At 50.2% G+C, this 15,477-nt stretch overlaps 2 protein-coding genes and 1 long non-coding RNA gene across 5 annotated transcripts; 1 reads left to right on the top strand and 2 right to left on the bottom strand.

The window, feature by feature from the left end:
- Positions 1 to 83: 83 nt before the first annotated feature.
- NME2 (NME/NM23 nucleoside diphosphate kinase 2) lies at positions 84 to 4,247 on the bottom strand. Of its 2 annotated transcripts, none has more exons than XM_077852720.1 (5): positions 4,223 to 4,247; positions 3,215 to 3,343; positions 2,294 to 2,395; positions 1,419 to 1,531; positions 84 to 341 (listed from the first exon to the last, which is right to left on the bottom strand). In XM_077852720.1, the coding sequence occupies exons 2-5, from the start codon at positions 3,338 to 3,340 to the stop codon at positions 224 to 226; spliced, it is 459 nt and encodes a 152-aa protein (XP_077708846.1). In that variant the 5' UTR covers positions 3,341 to 3,343; positions 4,223 to 4,247; the 3' UTR covers positions 84 to 223. The 2 variants fall into 2 exon arrangements, with proteins under 2 accessions (XP_077708846.1, XP_077708845.1); XM_077852719.1 differs by lacking the exon at positions 4,223 to 4,247 and adding an exon at positions 3,515 to 3,672.
- Positions 3,526 to 14,190, top strand: LOC144286359 (uncharacterized). Its single transcript, XR_013354442.1, has 3 exons — positions 3,526 to 4,210; positions 12,588 to 12,873; positions 13,857 to 14,190. It is a non-coding gene; the product is annotated as an uncharacterized LOC144286359 (long non-coding RNA).
- On the bottom strand, positions 6,746 to 15,208 carry NME1 (NME/NM23 nucleoside diphosphate kinase 1). 2 transcript variants are annotated; one of them, XM_077852722.1, is made up of 5 exons: positions 15,051 to 15,208; positions 12,621 to 12,750; positions 9,209 to 9,310; positions 8,024 to 8,136; positions 6,746 to 7,060 (listed from the first exon to the last, which is right to left on the bottom strand). In XM_077852722.1, exons 2-5 carry the CDS (start codon positions 12,744 to 12,746, stop codon positions 6,943 to 6,945), a joined length of 459 nt encoding a protein of 152 aa, XP_077708848.1. In that variant the 5' UTR covers positions 12,747 to 12,750; positions 15,051 to 15,208; the 3' UTR covers positions 6,746 to 6,942. The 2 variants fall into 2 exon arrangements, with proteins under 2 accessions (XP_077708848.1, XP_077708849.1); XM_077852723.1 differs by lacking the exon at positions 15,051 to 15,208 and adding an exon at positions 14,789 to 14,913.
- Between the last annotated feature and the right edge of the window lie 269 nt (positions 15,209 to 15,477).

Here is a 15,477-nt window from a genome sequence, read left to right on the forward strand (position 1 = left end):
ATTTAGTTCTGTATAATGCTACGAAAGCCCAGGAAGGAAGTCACTTCTTCCAGGGTAGAATCAAGCAAGCACAGTAGACTACACCAGTTTCCAAAGGCTTTATTGGTTAAGTACGTTTTAGAAAAGAAAGATTGATTCTATTACTTCCAAGTCACTGGAATGAAGAGCTATGTCCAGGAACATATAAAGTGGTGCCAAAGGGAACTAATGCTGTGTCCATCTTTTATTCATAGATCCAGTCAAAAGCACAAGACTTGTAGTCAACCAACTCTTCAGGCTTAAACCATAGGCTGATTTCTTTCTCTGCACTTTTTACTGAATCACTACCATGAATGATGTTCCTAAGAAAGAGAACAATTATTAGTTACCATATATTTTGTTTTAAAGTAGGCTTCACACCCAGCTTGGAGCCCAACGTGGGGCTTCAACTCATGCCCCTGAGATCAAGACCTGAGCTGAGACCTACTGAGCCACCCAGGTGCCCCAAGTCACCACATTTTAAAGTGCAAAAGTCTGTTTATGGCTAAGGCAAAGGATAGTCACTGCAGACCTTTTCAGCCAAATTGCCATATGAAGCAGGAGACTACCCCCAAAGTATTTCCTCTTAAACTACAAATATAGAAGGAGGGTTGGGGGGCTCAGGCAGTGAGTGTCTGACTCTTGATTCTGGCTCAGGTCATGATCTCGGGGTCACGAGATGGAGCCCTGTGTGGGGCTTGGCACTCATTGAGGAGTCTGTTTAAGAGTTTCTCCCTCTGTCCCTCCCCCAATCAGCTCCCCATTCCCTGCACAACAAAACAAAACCTGCAACTATAAAATAATAGATTTTTTGATCAAAAGTATCCCCTGGCTCAACTTTATTATACTCCCAAGTTTCCAAAACAAAGCTTGTACCCCAAGACTATGTCACAAACAACTACTTCTCAAATTTTGAAAATAGGGATAACCAGACCAATATCCAAACTACACGAGGTACATTCATTATCAAGGGCCATTTCTGCAGCATTTTCTTACTAACACTCATTTGCAAAGCCAACCAAAACATTCACATTCACTGACAATCCCTTTATTCCATTTAGATCTTTATACAGAGTTTTTGTACAGATTTCATATAGTGAGGGAACCAAAAGGTTAGCGCCACCCCCATGGACACAGTACAGCCAAGAGCAGAGGCTTTTCCCCACTGGCTTTCTGCTGTGTCCCACAGGACCTACCACATGCAGCTCCCTTGGGTGAGGTCTCAGTTAAAATTTTAAGTAGCCAAGGGAAATAATTATTGAAGAAAATGTCCATCCAGTGATCACTATCACCCACTTGTAAAAGTTCAAGTTTTCCTAAAATTGGGATATGCCAAAAATATCCCATACCCCTCATTTAAGTGGCTTTGAGAAAAAGTCTCAGCGCTCCTCAGGACTTACCTGCCAACTTGAATGCAGAAGTCCCCACGAATGGTGCCTGGCTTAGAATCTGCTGGGTTGGTCTCCCCAAGCATCATTCTTCCTGTCTTCACCACATTCAGTCCCTCCCAGACCTGGAAACCAGTAGGGCAAAGGAACCACATAAGATCTGTCATTTGGGACCATTGGGAACAAAGTTTCACCCCTGCCTCAGAATCAGAGTAATAGCTGACCCGGTTCACCGGCTCACCCCCATAGACCAGAGGAGCTTGGAGATGGTCTGCTCTCCAACCCGAGTGCACTGCTCAGGTACATGGACACCATCTACCCAACATGGGGACTTCCCACCTAAGAGGAAGCTGAACAGGACTGAGGAACCTCAGGCGGCCACAAACAGGAGGAGAAACAGTGAAGGGGTAGAGGAAAGCAAGCAGGTGGGATGGGGTCAGTGGGAAGGACATCAGGCCCTGGGCAGAAGGCGGCACTAAGCCGCTGAGCCAACCAGGCTTCCCTAAACAAAATCTTTAAAATAAAAAAAATTTAAAAAAAAGGAATTTAAAGTAGCTGGGAAAATGTCTAAAAAGAGGACACCCCAGGGATTCCTGGGTGGGATCAGCAGTTTAGTGCCACCTTCCACCTTCTGCCCAGGGCATGATCCTGGAGACCTGGGATCAAGTCCCACGTCGGGTTCCTTGCATGGAGCCTGCTGCTCCCTCTGCCTGTGTCTCTGCCTCTCTCTCTCTGTGTATCTAATGAGTAAATATATTTAAAAAAAAAAAAAAAAAGGGACACCCCAGCACTGAGCAAGCCGGGTTCTGTAGCAGCCCGCATTAGTGTTCCCCACACTCCTGCCCCACACCCACCCCATCTCCCTGCCCGCCCCCACGAGCACGTGCCATGGCCACAACAGGTCCGGAGTGCATGTACTTCACCAGCCCCGGGTAGAAGGGGCGGTCCTTCAGGTCAATGTAGTGCTCCTTCAGGAGGTCCTCTGAGGCCTGGCATGGAACAGGAGGTCGCAATTAGGAAGTAAACTGGATAAAGCTGAATTATGGCTCTATCCCATCCTCAGAATCCCCCCCCCCCACCCATTCACAAGGCAGGTTCTCCAAAAATCCAGTTGCATAAGTTAGCCCACATCTAAGGGGTTCGTATATAAATCCTATCCAAGCTCCATACTCTTTTAGCAGAAAGACTGTTCTGATCATGAAGAAACCCTCAAAATGTCAATGGTATTAGGGGTGTTATAATCCTAAAAAGTAGGTGGTTTGAAAATCCAGATGTGGAGGGTTAAGTAAGCGTTGGCTGCCGTTGAAGGAAACGGGTCAGAGAGAGATCATAGCCACTCTCCTGGCCCATCTCCCAGTGTCCTTTCCAACATTTCCGATGTTAACTGGAACGTTCTCCTCTTCCCAGATGGGCTTGGTCAAGAAGATTTCAATAGTTCTCCCTTAAAGTCCAGTTCTGTGCCCCAAGCATAGTGCGGAAATGCCGGGCACTGCCCTAAACCCGGGGAGGAGAGCAGACGGGGATGGGGACGGGGACGGGGGCCGGGACGGGGAGGGGGGTGGGGGGTGAGGGAGGGGGCAGGCTTTGCCCGCGGGCCCCGCGCCCCGGCTCCGCGGCGGCCGACACGTCACCTCCGTTAACCTTGCGCGGGCGCCCGCGCTCGCGGGCCTCGGGGCCGGGCGGGGGCGGCGGGGTCGCGGGGGTCGCGGGGGTCGGTGGGCGGGGGCGGGGGCGCGGGCAGGAGGAGGGGCGCCCGCCGCCCGGGGTCCGGCGGGCCGGGGCGGGGGCGGGGGCGGGGGCCGCGTTACCCGCAGGAACTTCATGGCCACGAGGCGGAACCCCTTCTGCTCGAAGCGCTTGACGATGTCGCCCACGAGGCCGCGCTGCACGCCGTCCGGCTTGATGGCGATGAACGTGCGCTCCTGGTGGGCCATGGCCTGCGGGCGACAGGCCGGCTCAGGGCCCCGCGGCCGCGCGGACCCAGGCCCGGGGCTCGCCCCCGCCCCCCCCGCCCCCCGGGACACGCGCCCGCCGGCCGCCCCGCGGGAGGGGGGAGTGTCCCCGCCGGGAGGCCCGGGGGCGGTGGGGGAGGTCCCGCGGCGCCCTACCGGGAAGCTGGCTGCGCGGCGGGCCGGGAGCGAGGCGGGGAGCGCGCGGCGGGGCCCGGGCCGGCTCGGGAGGAGGGCTGCGCGACGGCCACACCCCGGACGCCCCGTCGCCCAACCCGCGAGGCCGACGCGGCCCGGGCCGCTGTCCCCGCCCCGGGGGCTCGGGGGCCGGAAGTGGCTTCGTCGCCCGGCCCGGGTGTGGGTCCCGCGGCGGGAGCCCCGGCGGCCGCCCCAGCTCCGCGCGCACCCCCTGCCGCGCACGCGCACGCGCCCTGTGCGCTCAGGCTCCGGCCCCGCCGGGGACGCGTCCCTGACAGGGTCCCGGGCTGCCTGACAGGAACCAGACCTGCCCCGAGGGCCGAGGGCACACAGCGCCGCGTTCCTCTCCTCGCCGCCGGAGACCCCGTCCCGCCGTGCGGAGGCCCCGTGACGGGCCGCCTCGGGACAGCGAGCAGGCGGCGGGAAGCGCACCCTCCCCGAGGGCGCCGGGCCCTGCGCTGATAACCGGTCGCTGCTGGCCTGAAGGACCTGGCTACCCCGTGCCGGGCTCGGCCTCTGCAGCCCCTGACCGCCTTCCGGGTTCGCTCCCAGCCCGGCGAACGGCGACGGGAACCGACACGACCCCCTCGAGCAACAAGGACTCGCAGGGCCGACCCCGAAACACGGACGGATTGGACCGCCACTGCCCACATGCAGGTACCCACTGACCTCTGTCCCACATTTTCCTTCTAGAGAACTGGAAGTTGGGGCGCCTGGGCGGCTCAGGCCGTAAGCGTCCGCCTTCAGCTCAGGTCATGACCGCAGGGTCCCGGACGAGCCTGCTTAGCGGGGAGCCTGCTTCCCCCTCGGTGCCTGCCACTCCCCCTGCTTGTGCTGTCCAATAAATAGAATCTTTAAAAAAATAACAGTATTTTCAGCGCTTGAGAGCTGGTCTTTCAGACGTTGGTCCAGTCCTCCTAGTGTTGGCCTCCCTGAAAAACATTTTCCTCCATGTGACCAGTCTCCACACCTTTCAGTTTTGTCAGCCCGGAGTGATGGAACCTGCTCTATGTGGGCCCCCTGGACCCAGGTGTCCTTGCACCCCTGCACCCTGGCTGCAAGAGGCCAAGCCAGCCCGGTATTACACCTTGACTTCCCAATTTCTGGTCGCAGGGCATTAAGTCACAATCCTGGGGGACCCTGGGGGACTCGTTCGGGGAAACGTCTGGCTTTGGCTTGGGTCATGATCTCTGGGCCCTGGGATGGAGCCTTTATCAGGCTCCCTGCTCAAATGGGGCATCAGCTTCTCCCTCTTCCTCTCCTCCCTGCTCGTGCTCGCTCTCTCACTATCTCAGATAAATAAATCTTTAAAAAATAAATAAATAAAAGACACAATACACTCTGGGGAAGAGACAGCCAGTGTTCTCTTGGGCTTCCAGGTGAAGCACTGGAATTTGGACTTCCTTCTCAGTTACCCAGTGTCAACTGTGGGAAAGAATCTGGGAATTTCACTGCAGATTTCTCTGGAGAGATGTTTGCCCCCTTTGGTCCCGTCATCACAGGTCCTGCAGTACAGTGAGCAGCAGCCTTTTGCCCTTTGCTTTCCTCGTCCTTCCTGGAGGGCACTTAACTGAGCAGGGTATTACCCTGCTGCCTCACCACACACGTATCCCTTTCCGGAAGGTACTGGTACTTTACCTCACTCCCCTCACCAAAAACAGGCCATGTTTTGTTGTATGAGATAGAAATGCATCTAGTCCTCAGCTGTGTGGAAGTCCTAGCTCCCATGGAGGAAATTCTTTCACAAAGTCTACATATGTCAACTCTCACTGCACACTTCAAATAATCTTACAATTTCGTCAGGTACACCCGAGAAGCTGGAAAAACACGGCTCCCAACTCCCCTCCTCTCCACTGCCTCTACCAAAGCCAGGTGAACAGGGAAAATACCAAGAAACACTAACGTCTGAGGCCAAAGTAATTGTCCATCATATGTATTCTCACCTTCCCCCTTCTAGGAGAGCTCCTGAGTATTCTCTAGGCATAAGGTTGCCCAAATAAAAATACTTTCCACTCTTGCAGCAAGAGACTTTGAAGTTCTGGCCAATGAGATGGGTGGAGAGCAAAGGTGGTACAGGGTTACACCTTCTTTTAAGGGTTCCTTAAAAGAAAGGAACAATCTACTTCCCTTCCCAACTTGCCATTAGGCACACATACAGGTGGTAAGGCGTGTTACATTGCTGAGAAGGAAATCGGTCCCCAAACTCAAGGATCAGAATCTCACTGCCATCACCACCCCTACATACCTACTTAGACATTTTTGCAGCTTTTTTGAGGTATAACTGGCAAATAAAACTTGTTATATATTTAAGGTATACAACCTGGTATTTTAATTTACGTATGTTGTGAAACGATCACACTTAAGCTAAGGAACATATCACTTCATATAGTTACCATTTTGTGTGTGGTGAGTACACTTAAGATCTACCCTTAGGGACACTTGGGTGGCTCAGTGGTTGAGCCGCTGCCTTTGGCTTGGGGCGTGATCCTGGGGTCCTGGGATTGAGTCCCACATCAGGCTCCCCATAGGGAGCCGGCTTCTCCCTCTACCTATGTCTCTATGTCTCTCATGAATAAATAAATAAGACCTTTAAAAAAAGATCTACCCTTTTAGCAAATTTCAAGTACACAATACAATATTGTGAGCTATAAACACAGTGCTGTACATTAGATTTCTAGTTTAGACTTTTAAATAGAAGATAAGTAAATTTCCATCTTGCTTCTGTTAAAGCAACCAAATCAGTGCCCTAACAAATCAAAGCTACTCCCAAGATTTCACCTGTTTCTTCTGAGGTCATCCCAGGGATCCAGGCATACTATCCTGTTTTGGAATAGTTACAAGTTCTCACACTCCCCCATCCACAGAGTCCCTGACAGCTTCTCAAGAGCAGGAAGGATATCTTTTATTTCCAATGAATCCTCTGCACCCAGTTACAGTCTTGGTAACCTAGACCACTTTCCTGGTTGAATGCTGACTGGCTCAGTGGCAAAAGTGGATGGGATGCAGGGGTGAAGAGAGGGACAGGCAAACAGAGAGAGACAGAAAGAGACTATGTATGTGTGATCTCAGGCCAATAAAAATAATTTACATAGTATTTACATTCTCTGTTAGTTCAGGTTAGCCAGAGTAAATGGATAAGAATACAAAATACAAAGCAATAGAGCAATACAAAGAAATCAACTCAATGAATCCTACAATGGGATGAAACATTTTAATCTGATGGCAGCCCATAATACTGTACGGGAAGCACTCCCAGCTCCAAGAGGTCCCCTCCAGGTTATAAGGAAGTTCTCAAAAATCACTGGATTTGCAAGAGCCTGGCCCCTTGCTCATGGGAGGGAAAGGGAATGGAACGGGCAAAGCACTGAGGTCTGCTCCCTCATCACTCGTCACTCATAAATCCAGTTCTGAGCACAGCTCTTGTAATCCACCAGCTCTTCAGGCTGGAACCACAAGCCAATCTCCTTCTCCGCACTCTCCACAGAATCGCTGCCATGGATAATGTTCCTGGACAGGGAAAGAGATGGCCAGGTTACCAAGACTCAAAGCATTAAACTGCCCAGAAGCCCCCCTCATTCCCACTGCCAGAAAGCTTACAGCCCCTGCAGCAGAAAAAGCCAAAGCTCCCTGTACATGAGTCCACATTAAAAGAAAAAGCCCACAACTGCAGTTAAAACTGGTAAGGATGAAAAATGTCCTGCCTGCACTCCAGTCGCCAGAGGACTCTGGCCAACGAAGTGTGTTGTACCAGTTCTACCCTCTCAAGACAGGCACAGCCACAGTGGTGCCAATGGCCAATGGCAGAGAGCTCGCTAACCCAAAGCCAATTTCAGAGGGAAAAAAACAATGAACTGATGTTAAACTGATGTGCATACGGTATCATGTCCATCCCAATCTCAGGAACCCAAATCTCTTTTTTTAACATTTTTTAAAAAGTAATCTCTAGGGGCACCTGGGTGGCTCAGTGGTTGAGCATCTGCCTTTGGCTGGGGTCAAGGTCCTGGGATCAAATCCCACATCGGGGTCCCCATAGGGAGCCTGCTGATCCCTCTACCTATGTCTCTGCTCTGTGTCTCTCATGAATAAAAAAATAAAATCTTAAAAAAAAAAAAAAATAGGGACGCCTGGGTGGCTCAGCAGTTGATTGTCTGCCTTGGGCCCAGGGCATGATCCTGGAGTCCCGGGATCAAGTCCCACATCGGGCTCCCCATAGGCCTGCTTCTCCCTCTGCCTATGTCTCTGCCTCTCCCTCTATGTCTCTCATGAATAAATAAATAAAATCTTTAAAAATAAATAAATAAATAAATAAAATAAAGTTAAAGTAATCTCTCCACCCAAAATGAGGCTCGAACTTATAACCCCAAGATCAACAGTCACATGCTCAACCAACTGAAGCAGCCAGTGCCCAAGGAACCCAAATTCTTGTGTCACCTCAGATTTTGGAAAAGGGCAAAAAGTACCAACTCCCACCTGCCAACTTGGATGCAAAAGTCCCCACGGATGGTCCCAGGTTTGGAGTCCGCCGGGTTGGTCTCCCCGAGCATCACTCGGCCTGTCTTCACCACATTCAGGCCCTCCCACACCTCCAAGGATAAAAAATATATGGTCAAGGAAGAAAACCAATCTCAGCAGAAAATCTGTAAACTACTAATTCAAAGAAAACAAAAAGCCCCCTTAACATTGAAGAAATAGTTACAGAGCATCCACTTGTTCCAAACTGGAAGTACTCATCTCTCTGCCCCAACTCCTGCTTTTCTACAATCCATTTTTGACAAAGCAGCCAGAGCAGCCTTTTAAAAATGACTACTGTAGGACCTCCCATAGCATCCGTCCTGGAGCTCATGAAGTACATAGCCAGCACAGTCCTGCCTACTCTGGCCCGGGCCTGTGCCTCTGGACTCCTGTTACCTGACTTTCTCTTTTACCCACCAGGCTCTAGCTACTCCAACCTTCTTTCTGGACTTCAAAAAGTCCAGGCCCTTTGCACATGCTGTTTTCTTGATGAGAGTGCTCTTCAACATGATTTTGTGTATGTCTGGTTCCCTCTTCTCACTCTAATCTCAGCTTGCAAAGCATGTTCCTTGACCACCCGATCTAAAGTGGCCACTTGCTGTCACCTCATCCTTATTCATTTCCGTGCATATCACTGCCAGCTTTTATATATATATTTTATATCATATATATATTATATATACACACACATACACACACACACATTTTTATTTCTTCATGATCTGCCCATCTTCCCCTGTCAAGATGTGTAGGCAAGCAAACCTATGAAAAAAAGGACCTATTTTGTCTTCATTCTGGACTGTATCCCCAGTGTCTAGAACAAAGCCTGGCACAATCAGGACAACTAGTACATACTTGGAGAATTTCTGCAATAAGCCAGAAACAATCTCCCTGCTCTCCAGAAGTATACTGACCTCTCCCAATTGCTCCCAGCTATGAGTCACTATGGGTCTTCAGTTCAACAAACAGATATATGTTGCCTTTGGTGGGTCAGAGAGCCAACTCACACCTTAACTGCCCAATCCTCCCAGCCCCCATTTCATCTGTATCAATGAGGACCTGGCATCAGATGCAGGAATCACAAGCCTGACTCTTGGCTCCCAGCGGGGTCATCCGATCAATATCCCATATGTGCACACTCACCATGGCAACCACAGGCCCTGACTGCATGTACTTCACCAGGCCGGCAAAGAATGGACGGTCCTTCAGGTCAATATAGTGCTCCTTGAGAAGGTCTTCAGAAGCCTAATCAACAGGGCAGAGAATGAGAATTGGCCCCCAAATGACCTAAGAACCAGCAATCTAGTCATTTCCCACTGCTGTCTAAACTGTGAGCCTTGGCTCACTGACTGTTATAACCCAATCCAGTCCCAACATGACTGGAGGGAAGCAGTGCCAAGAGACTAAAAGTGCTTAAGCTTTATATCAATTCCTCCCTCACTGGCCTTGATTGATTGGAATACCACAGAACCTTAGAATCAAATCCAGCCATCCCATTTTAGACAGTAAAACAACATGATGACAGTAAACAACATGATGACTTTCCATTCATTGAGAGCAAGCCTCAACTAAAATATTAGTGGAAAGGGGGTGAGAGGGCAGCCCTTGGCATTCGATGAGAAGTAAATTGAACCCAGCCACTTCCCAGGACCACTTCACATTTCTTCAGATGACGCAGGCCAGGGACCGGGTGTGGCAATTATGCAATTCCCACAAGTATTTTACAAATCACTCCAAAGTACATGACATCTAGCAATAAATAATTTTGCAGAAGAAGGAATGAGAAACTCTCACATTGCAAGGCTGGTAGGTGGGAACAAATCAAGTTAGCTAGAGAGCAAACCAGCTGCTTGGCAATTCCGACTACCTCGGCTGTGTTCTTTGCCACTGCGCACAGGGCCTGTTCAGGGTCTAACAAGGACTCGTTTTTCCAGTTCTATAGTACTGCACACTGCAGGGAGACCCACACATGGGCAGATCTGCTGCCAGAAAGCACATCCAAATCATCCTACCATTCAGCCTCTTGTTGATTGTTACTTGCCAAAGTAAAATGACACAGCCACATGACCAGCCGTGTTAGCAATTCCTCTCCCATCCCCTCCAATCCCCCTGGAAGACTACTAGGGGCAGTCTCCTGACACACACTGACTTGACCTTCCCTTCCCCGAACACTGTTTTAATTCTACTAATTGGTTCTGGTTATCTTTAATCTGCAGAACAGATTACAGGGTTTTTTTCAGAGGGGGGACATCAAGTTTCCCCTCTCCACCCTTCTCCATGTCAGATATAAACAACTCTGTAGGCTCCTGGCAGCTGTCCATCTTCATCAAGCCCATATCCTTGATAGGAAACTGAGTGTAGTGGAAAAAAATGCATGCACTTAGGGGTCAGAGAGACCAGAGTTAAAATCCATGTTCCATCACTATGTGCCTTCAGATACATTACTTAACCTCTCCAAGCCCCAGGTTCCTCATAACTGACAACCATAGGCATAGAAATAAGTACGTCTCTGGGTTGTCATGCGAGCCAGAAAAAACACATGTCTAGCACACGGTAAATGCCCAATCAACAATACTTTCTAATTTCACTTTGCCGGGACTCTTGGGTGGCTTAGTGGTCGAGCGTCTGCCTTCGGCTCAGGCCGTGAATAAATAAAATATTAAAAAAAAAAATTTCACTTTGCCTTCAAAACCTAATTTAATATACAAACTCTCTGGAAAGCCATACTTGTCTAACACCTGGCACTAATCATTCCATGATGTACCCCCCTGCATCAACATCCATCTACTCCATTTTATACTAAAGCAGTTTTCCTAAAACATCACACAGGAACTAAATTGCAAATCAAACTAAACTTAAAATACACTAGCAGACTCCAAAGATGACTCTACTGGGGCACCTGGGGGGCTCAGTCAGTGAAGCATCTGCTCAGCTCAGGTCATGATTCTAGGGTCCTGGGATCAAGCCCCTGCTCAGCGGGGAATCTGAGTATCTCCAACTCCCCACCCCCTGCTCTTGCTCACTCTCTTTCTCTCTCTCTCTCAAATGAATAAAATCTTAAAAAATTAAAATTAAAAAAAAGATCACTCTATAAATAGGAAAAAAAGACCATTCTCTAATTTATAGGCTTTGAGAATCTGAATTCTCATTTCCCAGGTCTGTCTGAAAAAGGATTCTTGACTAATTAATCCTTTTCATTTTGGGGGTGGGGGGGTTGCGAGGTTTTAAAAAATTTTTCTTAAAGATTTATTTATTTGAGAGAGAGAGCGAGAGAGAGAGAGAGCGAGAAATGAGCAAGAGGAGCAGAGGGAGAGACAATCTCAAGCAGCCTCCTTGCTGTGGGCAGCCTGACATGGGACTCAGTCTCATGACCCTGAGATACCTAAGCCGAACCCAAGTGTCTGACGCTTAAGAGACTGTGCCACTCAGGTGCCCCCTCCTTTTCATTTTTTGAAATACTGCTTTGTAGGTTTCTTATTTATTCATAGAGATGCAGAGAGAGAGAGAGAGAGAGAGGCAGAGACACAGGCAGAGGGAGAGGGAGAAGCAGAGGGAGAAGCAGGCTCCATGCAGGGAGCCTGACGTGGGACTCGATCCAGGGTCTCCAGGATCACGCCCTGGGCTGCAGGCGGCGCTAAACCGCTGCGCCACCGGGGCTGCCCTCTCTGCTGTTTTCAAGTGGGCCTTCCAAAGGACAAAACCACAGCTTTCCCACAACATGCCCTAATGGTGCCTAATATTATGCTAGAAACGAAGTGGGTGGTAAATAAGGATGGAAAAATCTCCTTGCTGACAATCAACCTGCCTGACTCAAAGAGAGGAATGGAGGAGGGGGAATTTCTCTGAAATTATCTGCTCAGGAAGCTCAAGACTGGGTGCTCAAACACGCCCAGGGCTCTGAGTCAGAAATCACAGTGTTCTCCTGAAACCAAAATTGCATGTATGTTACCTAACTAGAATTTAAATAAAAATCTGAAGAAAAAAATAAAATAAAATAAAAATTTAGGAAAGAAAGGGGGACGCCTGGGTGGCTCAGCAGTTGAGCGGTTGCTTCTGGCTCAGGTCATGATCCTGGGGTCCTGGGATCAAGTCCAGTATTTGGCTCCCTGCAAGGAACCTGCTTCTCCCTCTGCCTCTGCCTCTATGTCTCTCATGGATAAATAAAATCTTTGAAAAAGGGCGGGGGCAGGGGCGCCTGGCTGGCTCAGTCAGTGGAGCCTTGATCTCAGAGTTGAGTTTGAGCCCCACATTTGCTGTGGAGATTGCTTAAAAATAAAGGAAAGAAAGAAGAAATCACAGTGCTGCAGTAGTAATATGTGGAACTCCGCACTGCTAAAGGAAAGGGGGAGGCTATTCCCAGAAGTCCCAGAAACTGGGTTTGTGGTAGGACTCAGCCACAGTGCTAGCCACCGGTGAGTTTCCAGCTTTCAGGATGCTTGTGTTCACCCTACATGAAGAAGGCTAAAGAGGAGGGGAGGCGAGAACAGGGAGGCTAACCTACAATGATCCCTTGTACTCCAAGAAAACAGAAATATGAAGAGTGAAGTCCACTTACCTGGATTAATTTCATAGCAATGAGGCGGAATCCCTTTTGCTCGAAACGCTTGATGATCTCTCCCACAAGGCTGCGCTGGACTCCATCAGGCTTGATGGCAATGAAGGTGCGTTCACTGTTGGCCATGGTCCTGAGGATAAACAGCTGGGAGGATGAAACGGCACGGAATATCCTGCCTACATCATTATCCATCGCAAGCCGATTACCCCATAAAGCTGGTTTAAATCTGTCATGCCAACTCCAAGTCTCTCAGGTAAAAACCCAATGCCTAGTGTGCTCACCACGCTGTGCTACTTTTAAGACAACTTTAAAGATATATGTATACACAATGTTCCTACAGTGCTAGTCGTATATACCAATAAGAACAGTGTGCTAAAGGGGTATGAGGGCAGCTCAGTCGATTGAGTGTCCAACTCTTGATTTCAGCCTGGGTCATGATCTCAGGGTCAGGGGACTGAGCCTCACACTGAGAGCCTCAGAGAGCAGTCTGCTTCAGATTCTTTCTCCCCTCCCCCTCTGCTCCTCCCTGCTCATGCTCGCATGTTCTCTAAAATAAATTAACAAAATCTTAGAAAAAAGAATAGTGTGCTATTGCAGTGTACGAATGTATTCATTACAAGGTGCTATACGGACAAAACTCTGGAATAGCCTGTGTGTAAAAAATGTTCCTAAGGGGGGAAAAAATTTTTCCCTAAGCAAACACAAACCCCCCAATTCCTTCTCAGTCCCCTTATTCCTGAACTAATATCCCAGGGTGGGCAAGGGTCCAAAAGCAGGGGCTATTTTTTCTATCCCATTTGACTTAAAAGCTTCTATTAACCTGTACTGTGGCATAACTAAGGTAGTGGATGTTTAAAACAAAAAGAAAAGAAAAGATACTGTCCTTCTGATTTATCCAGATAAGAAACTACAGTGATAAAGTGGTGTCAGGTCCAAGGCAGAATGATACAGTCTAACCCACTGCCACAGTCATGGTATTAGAACTGGGAGGGGTTTTGGAGATTATTTCATTACAATCCCCCTCATTTTGCAAACAAGAAAACAAATCTAGAGCACCAAAATGAGGGCCAAAAAATCTGGATTTCCCAATTGGATACAATTTATGCTACATCATAAGACACACCAGAGAAAGGTGGATGGTGGAAGAACTAGAGCCATTAGTAGTATCTGAGCTGGGACATCACGCAGGAACGAGTCTGCCTAGAGAATGTCAATCTCGTATCTTGCCTTTTACAGAGAAGACTGGGCTCAAGACTTGCTCTGCCTTCACAAGAAGGGAAGGAGGAGGCCCCTGACCTTGAAGGTCAATCCTTAATGAGGACAGCCACACCACCTCCTGGCTCTATCTTCCTGTAGGTTAGTTAACCTCTTATTATGACAGCTTAATATATTTTAATTTCTGGAAGGCCTAGGTGGTTCAGTGGTTGAGCCTTTAGCTCAGGTCTTGTTTCCGGGGTCCTGAGATCAGAGTCCCCAATCGGGCTCCCCACAAGGAGCCTGCTTCTCCCTCTGCCTAGGTCTCTGCCTTTCTGTATGTCTCTCATGAGTAAGTAAAATCTTTAAAAATACATATATATTATCTTTAGTTTGTGTTTCTGCCCCCCCCCCCCCCCCCGCCCACACACACACAAACACGGGTCTGCGGCCTGTATACGGGGATGGTTTGCTCCTGCGTCTGTCCCTGGTACCTAGCCACATGATCTCGCATTCGGTAAGATCAAAGAAAAGGTCTTAAGGGGGATCCCCGCGTGGCTCAGCGGTTTAGCACCCGCCCCTGGCCCAGGGCGTGATCCTGGAGTCCCAGGATCGAGTCCCACATCAGGCTTCCTACGTGGAGCCTGCTTCTCCCTCCGCCTGTGTATCTGCCTGTCTCTCTCTCTGTGTCTCTCATGAATAAATAAAATATATATATATATAAAAAGACAAGGTCTTAAGTGGTAACCGCGCTGCCCCTCCAAGAAAAAGAGACAAAGCCCAAGGACTGCCGAGAAATCCCAATGGAAGCTGCGGACAAGTATGGATTCCCCAGGAGAAAATGGGGCTACCGAGCCACAAACAGTCCCTATACCCATCCCATTTATACCCATAAACGTGCTCCATTCCAACCCAGGCACACACACGTCACTCACTCACTCATTCATTCATTCATTCATTCAGCAAGCACTTACAGAACCCCAACCCCGTGCCCAGCTCTGCGTGCGCTGGAGGCAGACAGGGCACCACCCGGCGGACGTGGCCTGCTGGCAAAGGCAGCCACGTGGGGCGGGACTGCGCGGCCAGGTCTGCACCTGTCCGCGGGCGCTGCCGCCCTTCCCTCCCATCCGATCCCTCGCGCCACCGCCCGGAGCAACACTCAGCCCACCCCATCGCCGCCCCCCTCTCCCGACCCCAGCACTCTCCCCTTCTTCTCAAGACCCCAGAGCCTCTCACCTTTCCAGCTGCTACCGCCGCAACTCCTTCTGGCGCCGCCGGCACCGGAAACACGCCCCGGCCCCACGTGGTTCCTGGCACCTACCGGCGCGGAACGCTTCTTTCCGGATCGGCTGCCGGGGGAGCCCGTTTTACAGAACACCCCTGGGCCACGCTTCCCGCTTCCTCTCGGGAGTCGGATGTCATTCTAGTGAGCAACATTCCTAGGTTTAACTTCCGGCACTGTTCCTCGTCCTTCCGGCTCTCTGCCCTTTTCTCCCCCCGGCCCCGCCCCGGCCCCGGCCCCGGCCCCGGCCCCGGCCCCGCCCCCGCCCCCGCCCCCGCCCCCGCCCCCGCCCCGTAAGACTGTCTGACTCACTTCCTCCGTTCTCGAGTCAGTTGGCTGCCCGAGAGGTGGCGCTCCCACTTTGCATGAAGTCCGGACGGG

The sequence above is a fragment of the Canis aureus genome, chromosome 16 (assembly GCF_053574225.1).
Source record: "Canis aureus isolate CA01 chromosome 16, VMU_Caureus_v.1.0, whole genome shotgun sequence".
NCBI classification, from domain to species: Eukaryota; Metazoa; Chordata; class Mammalia; order Carnivora; family Canidae; genus Canis; species Canis aureus.